At 33.6% G+C, this 15,021-nt stretch overlaps 1 protein-coding gene across 5 annotated transcripts in view; it reads right to left on the minus strand.

Annotated features, from left to right (window-relative positions):
• Positions 1–14,670, minus strand: part of Agmo (alkylglycerol monooxygenase) — a 337,598-nt gene extending 322,928 nt beyond the window's left edge. For 2 of the 5 annotated variants that reach the window (XM_046463531.2, XM_046463533.2), the window contains exons 1-4: positions 14,536–14,667; positions 14,138–14,419; positions 12,566–12,696; positions 3,179–3,330 (exon numbers count right to left, since the gene is read on the minus strand). In XM_046463531.2, the coding sequence (XP_046319487.1) occupies positions 3,179–3,330; positions 12,566–12,696; positions 14,138–14,263 (409 nt within the window). In that variant the 5' untranslated portion in view covers positions 14,264–14,419; positions 14,536–14,667. Of the gene's footprint in view, positions 1–3,178; positions 3,331–12,565; positions 12,697–14,137; positions 14,420–14,535 lie in introns of all 5 variants that reach the window. The other 3 variants (XM_046463535.2, XM_046463530.2, XM_046463532.2) reach the window with 3 other exon arrangements.
• Positions 14,671–15,021: the final 351 nt, after the last annotated feature.

Consider the following 15,021-nt stretch of genomic DNA (forward strand, 5'->3'; position numbering starts at 1 on the left):
CCCACACTGGCCTGACAGATGCCAAGGAAGCTAATAATGGAGACTACCCCCTGTCCAGGCTTGTCTAGCACAGCTAACACAATATGTATATTTCCTGGCTTTTGATTCTGTAAATTGTAACCATTTCTGTGGCATCAGTAGGATAAGCAATCTAACTGCTTTTCCCCAGGTTGAACAAGCTGCAAAAAAACACAATTTTCTCTTTTCCACATATTGCATATTTCTTATATGAGCAGACAGCTAGATCTACTCAGTCAGGATCCTGGCAGTCCCTGGGTTAGGCTACGCATAATAATACAGTCATAAACTGTATAAGGTCATCTTTTTATGCTTACAGTCACAATTTATAACTTCTTTATTCCTATTTCTAAATTTGGTTACCTAATGTATCAGTCCGAGGTTAAGTATTGAAGTATATGTAGATAAAGTGCATAAAACCTGACACACACGAATAACTGAATGAACTTACCCCAAATGGTACCTGCATGTAACCACCATCTAATGCAAGAGATACTCTATTACTGACACCCTCCAATTCTCATTCTTGCTCTTCCCCAGGGGTACTTATTCATTTTTAAATATTCCCCTAAACTATTTACTGGTTCACATGCATATTTAGTATGACTAATAGAAAGCACAAGGACAAATGATGCATCATTACATAATGGAGGATAAGCAAGCAAGAAGGTACTTTAAATTTAAGACCTATCTAATCCTATCATTCTATATTTTTAAAGTTATCAAAGCAATCTTTAGAAATCCCTGTGCTACTCTTACTTTTGTATGAGGATGCAATAATCAACAATGTCTTTTTTATTCCACAGGGAAAGGAATGAAATATAAATAATACACATCTCCAAATATCCCTTTGATTTTTTTCCCACAGATATAGAGACGGAGTTCAAATTTTTGAAAATAAGTTGTTTTTTTTCCCCACTGCTATCAAACTGTAGCCTAATGGTAGAAAATGCTATATACATTTCATAAAATGACACCAACACAAACAACAACAAAACACCTAGCAATGATTTGGGTTACTAAATAATCTAAATGCAAGTGAAAAAGAGAATTTAAAGTATACAACATATTTTGTTCCTCAGAACTCATAGCATTTAACATGTTAACAAATATGGAATGTTTTTATTTTATCATTTCATTGAGAGTAGTAGAAGAAAAGTTATATGGTAAGCAGAAAATGTCTTATTTTTTTTTCTTGCTATATTTTAAGATGACATTTGGATTTGGGATCTGTTGAAACTTTTTCAGTTGAATAAATCTGACCAGTTATTCAGTTTGGACTCAGTAATCCTGGAGACTCACGAAATCTGATATTGTAAGATTTTCTTATTTTTTGTATTTATAGATTTTAATAACCTCCTTTAATATGTTTCATTATTATTTGCATGTAAAATTTAAAAATCAACTATCATGTTGAAGGCTGAAAATTTAACTACCTAATTTATTTTTTTCCTACCAGCTTTCCACTACAAGTCAAAAGTCTTTGAACTTATGATTAGGCTCCATAGCCTCAAGGTTGTGAGTGTTTTTCCAGAAGGTTTTCAAAAAAATTTTTTTTAAATGCCTGCCTCCTTCACTGGATTCAGTTCAAAATATTCTAATGGGAAGCATACTTTAAATAACCTTGATTCCACATTTTTAATATGTTATTTTATTTTATTGCTCTTCCTAAGTAAGAGCACTTACAATCAACATATTTTTTAAAAGTTTTATATTTGGGAATAATTTGTTGGGTCTTTGTTTCCTGTTATAATGGGCTTTCAAAGACTAAGCAAATTTGCAGATTTTCCAAACAAACACATCTGTACAGGACAGTGTGCTATTAGAAGGTTCCTGTTAAATAATACAATGTGAAGTCTTTCTGGAGTACCCATCTGTTGCATAGAATATGAGGAAGATTGCCAATGAGTTCATTTTATGAAGAAAACTACAGCTCTGCAATAAAAACCAAATAGATTACTACATAAACCATTTTTATTGTTAATCCTGTTGGACTTGGGTGTATTTTCTTGCATTTATACAAAGGGAAATGATGTCAGGAGCTGACCTCTTATTTTCAAAGACAAAGGTTCTTTTTCTAGCTTATATTTACCTTGAATTGTTTCAGCGAATTAGCGCTTCTTGTAATTCCATTAAATGCATATGTTTAAAGTACTTAAATGTTATATTTAAGGTTCATCAGCCTTATGTATAACACTCAGCCGCACTCCTCCTATTTCCTTCTCCTTTCCTTGGGAAGGATATGTGGTCGCATGTACTCCTACACACATAACCCTGATCCGGGTCTCTTCATTCCATCTCCCATCTATTTTTTATTATTATTCCAGGTTTCTTCCTCTTCCTTCCTTCCTCCCCACCTACTCAACCCAACCACCCACTGGAATCCTGAGTTCTGTTCTTCAGTAGTTTTGCAAAATTAGTACTTTCCCGTGGTTCCCCTCAGAACTACTTTGGCATGCCTTAGCTCTCCACAGAGACCACTTGCTCACCTTAGTTCTACAATCATCCTTAACTCCCACTTATCCCTATAGAAATTCAGACCCAGACCTGGTTCTTGCTTTTCCATTTCCCTTTTCAAAGCAAAATATTTCTTTGGAAGGTACAGCTAAGAATCCCAAAAGGCAAAATCATTGAACCAGTGCAGTAAGAGGGCTTTGTATTAAATGAGAATTTTTGCTAAACTACAGTAACACTGAAGTGCGTTATGGTCAATGCCTAGCTGATTGCATTTTCATTTGTAATGTGGAAATACTGCCAAGAAATTGAATCAAGCTCACTCTGACAGCACATGTTACCTAGAATTTCTTGCTGCAGTACAACTTTACTAAGTGACCCCTCATAATTGAGAAGTTTGACATTCTGAGCAATCGTCTGTAGTCTACAAAGCATAATGTAATAAAACAGTGGAAGCCAACCCATTGAAATATTATGCATAACCATCATTTTCTAAACTTTTTTAAAAATTAGAATCATAAGGAAAATGTACTTGTAAAAATTTTATATATTTTCTTGAAAAATGGCTTCAGATTGTCTCCACTTAAATTTTAAATTTTTATTATTAGTTTTATTTGTTTATTCATTCAATAAATACTTAATGAATGCCTGATATTTATCAAAAGCACTTGAGCAAAAGTTAACAGTAACTCTTATTTGTACTTACCATGGGCCATGCGATGAAACCAGTAGTAGGCAAAGTCTACTCCTAAAAAGGTGAGATACCAAGTCCATGGAGAATCCCAAGGCAAACTGAAGAACCTATAGTTCTCCCAGATATAAATGTAACTGGTCACTTCAATGCTCCTGAAAAACAGGCTGGAAAATAAGAGTGACAAGCAAGGATTATACCTCACTTTAGATACTCAATTTTGCTAAAATATTCCAGAAAATGTTTTCCAGTTTATATAGCATATGTAAAAATTAAACTATTTCATTATGCTGCTTCTTCCTGCTATTTCATCACTTTTACAGGCTTACTACATAGTATCAAAATGATTCTCATGATATTGCCTTCTGTTTCATAGCCACTATGGATGCTAGTTGTTTGTACTCTAAAATTTCATGGAATTCAGGAGATCATTCCTTTTTCATGTCCTTTAAAATACTTTTTTCATGAAACCCCTATAAAATATACAAAACAATTAATTTTTTTGTGATTTTCATTTCTAAATTTTAATGAAGAACACAGTAAACATGGCTTATAAAGGAAGTATAAAGGGCAGAAAAATATAGGGCATATTTTTAAGACATCTGCAAATTTCCTGCTGCCTTCAAATATTTTGATTTATAAAATTTACATTCAGATTAAAATAGCTTATTTCTAATTCTATTCTCTCTCCTCTCCTCCCTCCTTCCTCTCTTTCATACATAGTTAGGGTTTTGTAGATTATGTTTAGTATCACATATTGGATTCTTACAGTATTTTAATATCTCACTTATGGAAGAAAAATTAGAGCTTTCAGAATGTTAGATATATATAAATATAGAGGTATAATACAAATATAGAGGTATGCAAATATAGTTAAAATAGATGTATAAGCATAGTTAAAATAATTGTTTTAAAACTGAATAATAAAAAATCTGAATAACAGACTATGCCTTGCCATCTATTCTATTAAATGTTTTATTTAAATAACTTTCAAAAACATAAATAATATACATTAATTTCATATAGCATTTTAAAAAATTTTCTGTGATCAAAATTTCTGTAATCAAATTCAATATTAGATTTGACATAACCATTTGCTTTATTATCATTTTTATAAACTTGAGTGAATTGCCTTTTCCTTTTCTTTTTATTGTTATTAATCAAAAGCACTTGAGCAAAAGTGGTCGTTCTATCTCATAAAGTTTAGTTATAAGTCAACAACAAATTTGGTTTTCAACTTTCTGTGAAATTTCTTAAATATTATAATTTCAGAGAAAAATCAAACCATAAGCTCAGATTATATTATTAAAATTCTTCATTTTAATAGTATGTTCCTTTATAGGTCCAGTTTCTATGAATTAGCATGTTTCTGAGTCATTTGGAGATCTTAGCCTTTATTCTTAACTTTATTCTTGAGTTCAATTATGATGGAATTTAATCATGATTCACTATATTTAAAATAACCTCATATACTTTGTTTCAAGTTATTATCATTTAATCTGCAAACCAAAATATTAGGTGACTTCACAATAACATTAATATGCATAACTCATAAAATGTCAAGTAGTTATCATTTTGAGCAGGATTATACATCATCATATGTTAAAACTCAATTTGAAATTTTAGATTACATAGCTGTAAGTTTTGCTCCTGAGTGAAGTCCGTAACCCAAGAAAATTGATCTTGCTTAACGCAATCCCAACCTGAGCAATGCTCTGAATATACCACAATCCCCTGATAAAGTAGCTTTCAGTCCTTCCATGGGACTCTTTCTCATAAAGTCTTGCTGAGGGTAGACCTCCACAAGTGTCAATCCCTAGACCTCACTATGTTGCCAAGAGTGGTTGTTTTGGGACATGTAGACAAGCAGAATTGGGACAAGAAGTCTGGAGTTCCTATGCATGAGTGATCCTTCATGGGCCAAGGAACACCCTGAGTCATGTTCTCCCACTGAGTATGGAACTCTGAGAAATCTAAGAGCTGGAAATTTAATGACTGCCTTCCAAGTTTTTTTTATCAAAGATATCTGTCAAGGTGAGGAATAGAATAAATTTTATCTTCAAGACTGTTAGCTTAGTTGGTATCTCCATGTATTACTGAGGCTATTGACATTTGTATGCTATTGACATTTGGTCATGAGAATTCTTGCTGTATGACACTGTCTTGCACAAACATTTCCTCCAACTGTGAAATCTTAAAATTGCTCTAAATTGCAATTATTGGAGCATTACCCATATAAAATTAATGTTTTAGTCAAAAAATTATAAATATTGTCAGCTTTATATAGTTCAACCTAATAATTTCTCTAAAGAAGGGATTCTCACTCTTGAAACTGTTGCCATTTAAGGCTAGATAATCCCTTGGTATGAGGGCCTGTCCTGTGCATTATAGAATGTATGCCTTATCCCTGTTTTCTATCCACTAATTTCAGTAGCATCATTTCCCACATCATTTATGACAACCAAAATCATTTCCAGACATTGTCAAATGTTTCCTGGAGAGCAAAATTATCCACACCTGATAATCAGTGTTAAATAAAACAATGAATCAAAAAAGAAAAATTAAAACCTAGAAAATGCAACAGAGAGTTGAAATATCTACAGATTGTTATGTACAGTTCAGTACATGGTATTGAAGCAGACTCATCCATGGATTCATTCAGTCATTCAAATAACCCATATTACGAGTCCACTAAGTTTCAGGCATAGCATGATGAACGGGGCAAACATAATCACCTGCCTCATGGGGTTCTCTTATGTATATCATTTAAAAATTTTTTTCTATGTCCTTTGTGAATTCCAATGACAACTAAAATATGCATTATGGTACCAAGATCTCAATAAAAGAGGGTCCTTGAAAAAACTTTCTTTCATAAAGTAAATAGAACCTGCTTGCAACTGAAATTATTTATTTCCTGTACAGGTGCCAGACCTTGAGCAGTCACCCAATTTATTACTCTGTCAACTGACTTATTAGGGTTGACACAAATCTAGTTGAAATATGTCTGACATAGTATAGTCAAGCCTTTTTTTTCACACTTTAGCATGAAACAAACTTTCTTCAAGGTGAGGGAAAGAGGGGAGAAGCTGTGGGAGTTGTATTCCCTCCTTTCTATCAGCAAGATGAATATGATACTGTTCCATTATTCATGTGAAAGACTAACCAGGCAGTGCCCACAATTAAAGACAATTCACCAAAGTGATATAGCTTGGAAATGAAAAGTCCTTGATTGCAGGAAATAGCACCTACATTCTCAAAAATGTTCCCACCAGACCCTGAATCAAAGCCAAAACTCCTTCCTTTTTTTCTCTTTCTAATTCCTCTGCTCCTTTATCCACCCTAAAACCCTATGTATGACTCTGTACTCTGGAATTCAAACTTGAACTCTCTAAACCCCTTCCTGTGAGAAAAGGCATGTAAAACACAAGTGTATATACATAATGAGCTTACTATATCACACAAAGATGGAATATTGGGTAGCATAGGCTCTTGGAATTACAAATACTAAATACTCTTTATGCATTGTTTGGATGTGAGCCCCCAAAATGATCTCAATATAAAGAGACATTTGAAATCAAAATAGGCTCTTCTCCCATTGTCCTATTTCTTCATAGATTCCCCCCACTCCCCAAATAGAGGTAGTCTTGGATCAGAGATAATGTCTTCTGGCAAATGAAAGGTAACTCACTTATCTAACTAGTGTGATGATTCTTTATGTGTTTTACATAATATTTTCTCTCATTACTAAAACTTTGTCCTGTCAAAGTTCAGTTACTGTAAAAAGCTAATTAGTATGGTACAAAGTTGCTATTTAGTAATGACCTGGGTTTTCAGATAAAGTTCATTTATCATGATGAGATTAAAAATATTCAATAAAGTTGAAATAAATATTATTTGGGAGTTGAGAGTTTCAAACTATTAGTTTTGAAAGTCACCTCAGCCTGAATCCATCATTACCAACAGTAGAAATGTGACACTGAACATGTCATTCAGATTTTCAGTAATTTGGGGTTTAATTTAGGATATGAGAACATTAGGATAAATGAGCCCTAATATTATCTAGCTCTCAGACACTCTCAAACTCTAATCAGTAAGAAAAGCAAGTGAAACTTAATGTGATGCTCCCATTGCAAATGGTTAGCATTTCAAAGCAACTCTCAAGAGTAAGAATTATGTTTCCAGACTTCAAGGCATCCAACAATTTATACTACTTAATAACTATGATCATAATTGTGTTTACTGCCTGATTTAGCCAGATTATGCAAAAAGCATAGAAATAAATTAGACATTTTTATTTTTAATAGCCTTGTCTTGTAAGCTAGAAAATAAATGAATATTTAATGGGACCAATTAAAAAGATTCTTTAAAAAACACTAGTAAAAGATAAATAAGTATGAATAAATATTTTGAAATATATGCATATGTCCATATAATTATATACATATATTTTTCTGAGAAATTTTATTATATATTTATTTCATAATCTCTTAAAACTGACCCAAAAACTTGTACTGCCTTTCTGTAAAGCTACTGCCACTTTTGCTCCATCTAGTGGAATATTGATTTTTGCTCAGTAATAGTAAGATAGATAATAAAACTTCGATCTCCCAAAAACAGATAAAATGTGTACAGTGATTTCTTACTGCTAAATTATATTACAATTCTAAAATATTCACATATAGTTTTTTTTAATAACCATAAAATTATAAACTTTTATAAACACAATGAGGTAAATTTTTGGAAAAAGTAAATTTACTATATTCTTTACAGGAAAATGTATTACTCTATTGAATAAGCAAAGAAGGCTGCATAGAGGTTAGTCTCACAATAATCTTTAAAGTTACATAATTCATAAAAAAGTCTATTTATAAGTCATCTAATATAAAAATTAAGAGGAAATGAGGTATTCTTCCCAGAAAATGTAACCAACAAACCAAAAAAAAATTTTAAGTGAAATTTTCCTTATATGGTGTTTTAAAAGTATTTAAAATTATTATTTGAGCAAATAATCATTTAATATTAATAATAAGGTGCTATTCTAAACATTACCTTCATTCACTTATCTCTGATTGGAAAAGTGAATACTGTTTATTAAATTCATCATCCAAAATGATAAACACTCATTTGTTAGTCTAATGTTGCCAAAAGTAGTAATGCCCCTTATGGCTAATATGTATAAAAACCTCATATTCGATTTTTCTTTTTTCCCAGCCCCACCCTAAGGAGACAAAAGTATTTCAAAGTAGTTTAATTTCCTCCTTTTTTTTTTTTTTTTTTTTTTTTTTTTAATGAACTGAAATGTTTTTGTCAGGAATGGAAAATTCCATAGCAAGCGTGGTCAGTAAAACTGTGCATATGTATGATTGAACATTGCGGGAGCTAGCTCCATACTAAAAATTGGCAGCGACCCATACATATTAAAAGTGGAGTGTCCCCAACTTATTTGAAAATTTACCTACTTAAATTATCCCTCCAACCTATTGCAATTTGATTTATAATCTGCTGTTTCAACAGAATAAATGAACCCATTAAAAACAAACATACTGTAGATATTTATATCGGGAATAAAGCTTCTCTGGGGAGGATGCAATTTATGGAAGCAGAAACATTGGAAGGAAGTAACAAATTGAGGTCCTGGTTCTCTAATGAAGGATTGGAAATTGAGTTCTGGTTAAACAAGAAGGAAAAAAAAAAGATGTGATTATTTTTCACTCGTTAACATTTAAGTCAGTAGCAAAATATGCCACAAGTTTTAGATAGCATTTTTAAAAATAAATTTTGTATCTATTTTGTTAAATCAAATTTAATTTTTATACTTGTAAATTATGACAGAAAAGCAGATTATTTCCATGATAAATTGTGTTTAAATATGATAAATAAAAATATCTATTTATAAATTCAGGACAAAATTCGGATTAAGAAGTCTTCCTACCAGGTTTCAGAAGTGCAAAACAAATGGAGGAATACCCAGAATCTGGTTCTTGGGACATATGGACTTTTATTACAGATCATGGTCTGTCCGACAGGCTTGTAAACAAGATATAATCTTGTCCATGGTTAATATTTTTTCTTATATAAATATTTGAAAAGTGCAGCATGTTTCTTTTTTTATGAATGTGATAAGTTCGCTATCAATCTTTAAGACACTTCAAATTTTATGTAATCATTTAATTGAGATCTTCAAATAAACATTGCTTTTCCTCAAAGTCTGCATACAACATTTCCATTCTATGAATGGCGAAGCGGAAAAACATGTTCACTTTGATTTCCACTTCTTTTTTTTTTTTTTTTCAGGAGCCACATATCTACTTACAATTATTATCCAAAGCACAGCTTTTCACAAGTGAATGGTATAGTCATTTTTTTCTAGCAATTACATATTTTAAGGATGTGGCAAACTCTTGTTGCTAGCGTAGAAGATGAAATTAGTCCCTTGGAGAGGATGTGATCAATGCTGTGTTAATCTAACCCTCGGCTGTTAATGATTTGCACAGGGATTCCCCTTGATGCAGTGGCTTCAGCTGAAATACTATTGTAAGAGTTGATGTCAGCTTCCCCTTCATATTCCCCCCCCCACACCCCGAAAAAGGATTGAGTGGGGTGGACCCTGAGAATCAGCTTTCCATTTCTGCTTATACCTTGTCTTTGTCTGATAGTACAAAAACAAAAAAGAGAAGAAAGTGTTTTTATATTTCACTTTCAGATAATTTGCTTTCCTCTATCTTTCAGGTAAAAGGTTATAGAAGATGAAATTCTTTGCAAAATCGAAAACTACACACATTGCTCTTTATATGGTGGGGGGTGGGGGAGCACTTGCTGTTCATTTTTGAGATACAGCTATTGAAAATATTCGCCAAATTCAAGTTCATAACCTTTTACCTTTCTCTTTAAAGGGTACTGGAGTTAACAGTTTGTGTTAGCTTAAGGAGTGTTAGGAGTAGTGGATAAAGAAAGAGAACTTCATGTTCTGTCCCTGAAGGACAGGTGGGTTTGTTTTTGTTTTGGTTTCTTTCAATAGTTTCCTTCTTCCTCCCCTCCCCCACCCCCCCACCCCTCCATTTCTTTGTCAGGTGTAGAGGATGGAATTAGTGTGTTCCCTTTTTGTGTGTGTTTTTATAAAAGTATGTATTTGATTTTTGTTTTACTTTTTTATAGTTCTGTATCTTTTCTGCTAAGCAGAAATATTGTACTGAGGATACTATGTTGCTTATACTAGTTACAATGCTATGAAAAGAGAACAATCTAATTTCATTTGCAGTGAAAGTCAAACTTGAAAAAGTAAAAGAAATGCTGAATTCATTCACTTTACTGCCTCTCTATGCTCTTAACATTTTTACTTCAAATCAGTAAAATATGTGACCCATAATTGCACCTGCTGGGTTGCAATTGCACCTTCCAGTTATCAAGTGATTTTTATAGTTGATCAATCTTCCGATTTCCAATAACCTATACACTTAATTGTTTTCAGAATAAGTTACAGTAACAAATGTGATTTTTTTTTTTTTTGGGGGGGGGTGGCTACTAAGAATTGAACCACCAAGCCCTTTTTATTTTTTATTTTGAGACAGGATCTTGCTACATTGCTTGGGACCTCACTAAATTGCTGAGGCTGACCTTGAATTTCTGATCCTCCTACCTCAGGCTCCCAAGCCGCTAGGATCACAGGCATGTCACCTCCACACCTGGCACAAATTGAATTTTTAAAATAAATAAATCTACCTTCAAATCTCCATATCCCTGAGTATACTGAACACATATATGTTCACTTATGTTCCCAGGAGATGTGTAATGGAGGAAATTGTCTATAATTTTAAATCTATCCTTAAGGTAAGCTGGGAATTAGCTGCAAATAACTGGACTATCTTCCTCTGATTCCAGCTGCAATGTTCAACCTTAACAATGATTTTTCAGAGTCATTATTACTAAAATTATTACTAGTACTATATATACCTAACCTACTTTTTTCAGAGTAACACTTAAGAGATGTTTTAAGATCAAACTTCTATCTAGACTATATTATGAAATTATATGAAGTCACTTCACCTTTTCTCAAATACATTAAAATTGTACTGACATTTTTTTTTTAAATCCACCTTAGTTTCCCAGTGTGTGGTTCATAGAAACATTCCAAAGCAATGAGCACTGGTCAGAAGTAAAGCTCTTAAAACAGTAAAAGCAGCAAGGCCTGGGAGGTTGAAATGAGAACATTCCTCAGCAGCCCAGAGTACAGGCTTCTGAGGACTGCTTCACCTCTGCTTCTTTGGTTAATCCTTATGCAGTGAAAATGCCCTTCATTCATTAGGGTTCCCCTAATACATCACTAGTTACTCTTTCTATAAATCGGGTCACTTATTATTTACTATTATTTACTATTTATCATTGTCCAATTTTATCATCAACATGACACACTAAGAATATTATTTTCTAAACTTTTATCACATACCAGGCACCATTCCAGGCATATGAAATGAAACTATGAGATAAGTACACCTCTCATTCTCAAGTTGTATGCAAGTGAGCAGGGAGGGCTGGAGGAAAACAGGCCATGATCCTGCACCTGGGGTGATCCTGCACCTGCCCCGGAGTTCATGGGAACAATCTGGGGTGATCATGAGAGTTCATGGGACAATAGTGAAGTGCTGCCTAAGAGAAGGTTGGAAAATGGATGAGGCTTGTTGAGGAGAATGAAGAGAGTGACTTTTGTTTAGAAAAAAGAAATGAATTGGAGGTGGCCACATGGATGGCTTTGCAGACAAAACAAAGCACCTGTGGTGTGCTGGCCAAGCCACATAGCACAGCATGAAAGAACAAAGATGACTAAGGGGCAGGAAAATGGAGGGACCAAAAGCAAGGACAGAAAGAAAAAGCCCTCTGCTGTTTAGGATTTGTACTTTATTCTCAGAGCAATTCAGAACCAGTGAAGCATTTCTATTAGATCCAGATGATAGACATATTTGGCTGCCAAAGGGGTCATACTAGAGGTAGGACTTTGAGACTTTGTAATAGTCCAGACCCTTATATGACTTGCCTGGGGAATGCTGCAGCTCAGGGAGCTATCTGTGTGAATTATAAAATTTTCAATAGAAAATCAGAATATGACTTAGGGCTTGAACTACAGTAATGCAAGGGCAAAATTTAAGGGTGTGCCAAGAAACTCAGAAATCAAGATAAATTATGTTCTAGATTTTTTAAAAAATACCAAGAAAAACAATGGCAAAAATGTAAATAATGACAGGAGCTGAATTCTTTGGGGAAATACATGGAATTAAGCAAGTTCCCATATAATAGGTACCTTTCTCTTCACTCTTGGAGATGCTAAGGGGTTTTGTTTGTTTGTTTTTTGTTGTTATTGATGTTTTATTTATTTTTAAAAAATTATTGTTGCTAAACCATCTAACTTACCTTGGAAGCCGAGACAGAATACCAGCCGATAAGGATGTTAAAACATCATCCACGCGACTTAATGGCTTCCCTTTGCAAACCCAGCTGATGACCAGTTCAAGCAGCATAAAGGAAATGAAAAATGGAGTAGCCTGGAAAGGAAATTACAAAGAAGAAAGGCTATGGTGTTTGATAATGAAATTCTTCCATACTTTCTGATTAGTCCTTCCATAATTGGGAGACCCAGCAGGAGATGTGCACAGACCTATTTTAGAAGATCTTTTCCCATTTGATGGGCAAAGAGATCTAGTGTATTTATGGCATACACTAAATCTGTGGTCAAATTCTAACATCAAATTTGAAAATTAAATATAACTATAGACACAACTATAATAATTGTGCCAGGAAAATAATAAAAGTAGGAAGGACACATACCAAGTTCCAGAAAATACATTTAAAATAAGTTAAGTAACCAGAAGTTTATCATATACCTATGACTGAGTGAGACTCACTAAGAGGATTTCCTTAAGAATAAACCTGTTTCTAGTTTTATATATATATATATAAAAATTACTTCTAATGATGAAATTGAAAGAGTAAAAACAATTTTCTTCTGAGAGTCTTAGAGAATAAGGTAATTTTCCATCTTGTTCAAAACACCACCAAAGTTTCATACCTTCAGTTTTAATTTTATTTTATGCAATAATAGTATCTATTTTGTTTTATTTTATACCATTAAGGCTGTAGTATTGATGAATAAATATTAGATTTTGTTTGACATTATAATATAAATAATGATTTATGAAGATGAGTAACACAATTCTCTTTAAACATAAAAAAGAAAAAGCAATATTGAATTTTGAAAACAATATGGGTTTCACTCATTTGGAGGCTGATCATGAGTTGTGAAGTTTTCTAAACTGAACTTTGGAGAACATACTCTCTGATGTCATCTTTTTTCTATTCCTGGCTTAAACTAGCAAGTGTGGTAGGAACTACTTGACAGGGTGGGGAACTTCAGTATTCAAGTTCTAATTCTGGATATTTCCACTTCCAATCATAGCCAGGAACCAAAAGTGAAAAGTGCCTCTGAACACTTGAGAGTTTCAAAGAAAACTTGGTTCAAGTTCAAATCTAGGAAGTCAGAGTTGGACTGAGTCAAGCTGCTGCATATTCTTCATTCTGCACAATTCTACCTAATTAAAGAGGTAATACTTCATTGGAGGTGGTGAGCAAGTTAAACATTTTAAAATAAAATTTTTTTACAAAGTTTATTGACGTGGTGTAACTGTTTGACACTGAGTTTCTAACTGCTAAAAGCACAATGCCATGGTGTCTAGAAAACTTTTAAATTTTTTATCATATTCTAGAGTAACATATAAAGGAGGGGATTTATAGACAAAAATAGATATTGTATGAGAATTCAATTCAAGTAGAAATTCTTCTTTTGCTTTATGCCTTCAAGAAATTGAATTATTTTTATTGGAATATAATAATTTGAAGAATGAAAGAGAACAAATCCCCAGGATATGTTGACCTTACTTCTTTCTTATTAAGAAAAGATCAAGATTGCTTCTTTCAGTATAGTCTCACCTTTTTTACGTAATCAGGCACCTCTTCTGGAGTTTGGAATGAAGTTTCATTGGGCTTCATCATGTAAAACATCATGCGAACACCCTGGGAAACGGAAACATCCTGTTGGGCTTCTGGGTTCTTCATTCCTGCCCTCCTCTGATTCCCAGCTGGAGAGTATTTGGGATTCAGTGGTTGAAGCCAGAGGCTGAACAAAGAGGACGAGATGTGCTGCACAGCACAAGCCTCTGTCAGGAACAGCTAGAGACAAAGCTCCAGAGAGAGCCCAGCCAGCAGCAGATTCTGTACAGACAGGAAAAACAAGAATCAAGAACAAGTTCAGAGTTCACTGGACACCATCCCAAAAAGGGCGTGTGGGGGAGGAAAGGGAGGACTTGTCCCCCAAATCAAAGACTCACAGTGCAGTTTGACTGTAGCCAGAGTAACTGAGCATCAAAAAATAGAAAATATTTTAAAATAAAACGAAAATAAGAGTGTGCCTTGGAAAGGAAAAGCAGGTAAGGAGAGGTGATAAAGGATGAAAGTTCACTCTGGAAAAGTGGATGGAAGTTCAAAAGTCAGAGCTTATCAGAAAGAGTATTTTATCTCTCCTAGTTTTGAAATTCACAATGTGTTTAAGTTGGTAGCCTCTTCAAAGACCCTATTTCATGAAGGATCAGGGTATTCTACCTAATGAAAGCTCCAAAGTCAGTAAGCACTGAATTTGGGCTTGTTATGTATTTCTGGATCTCAATCCAGTTAACTTTCAAATGTTTGCAATCCAATTCAAGAGCAGATGTTTACTGCATAAGCATTACGTCTTCTCTATTCTCCTAAGCACTTACAGAAGAAGCTGCCAGCTGTTGCTGTGAGACCTTGCCTCTGTCTTCTAGAAAGAGCTTAAG

This window comes from Marmota monax, unplaced genomic scaffold (genome assembly GCF_021218885.2).
Source record: "Marmota monax isolate L192 unplaced genomic scaffold, Marmota_monax_Labrador192_F-V1.1 WCK01_AAM20220418_F8-fsc00057, whole genome shotgun sequence".
Taxonomy (NCBI): domain Eukaryota; kingdom Metazoa; phylum Chordata; class Mammalia; order Rodentia; family Sciuridae; genus Marmota; species Marmota monax.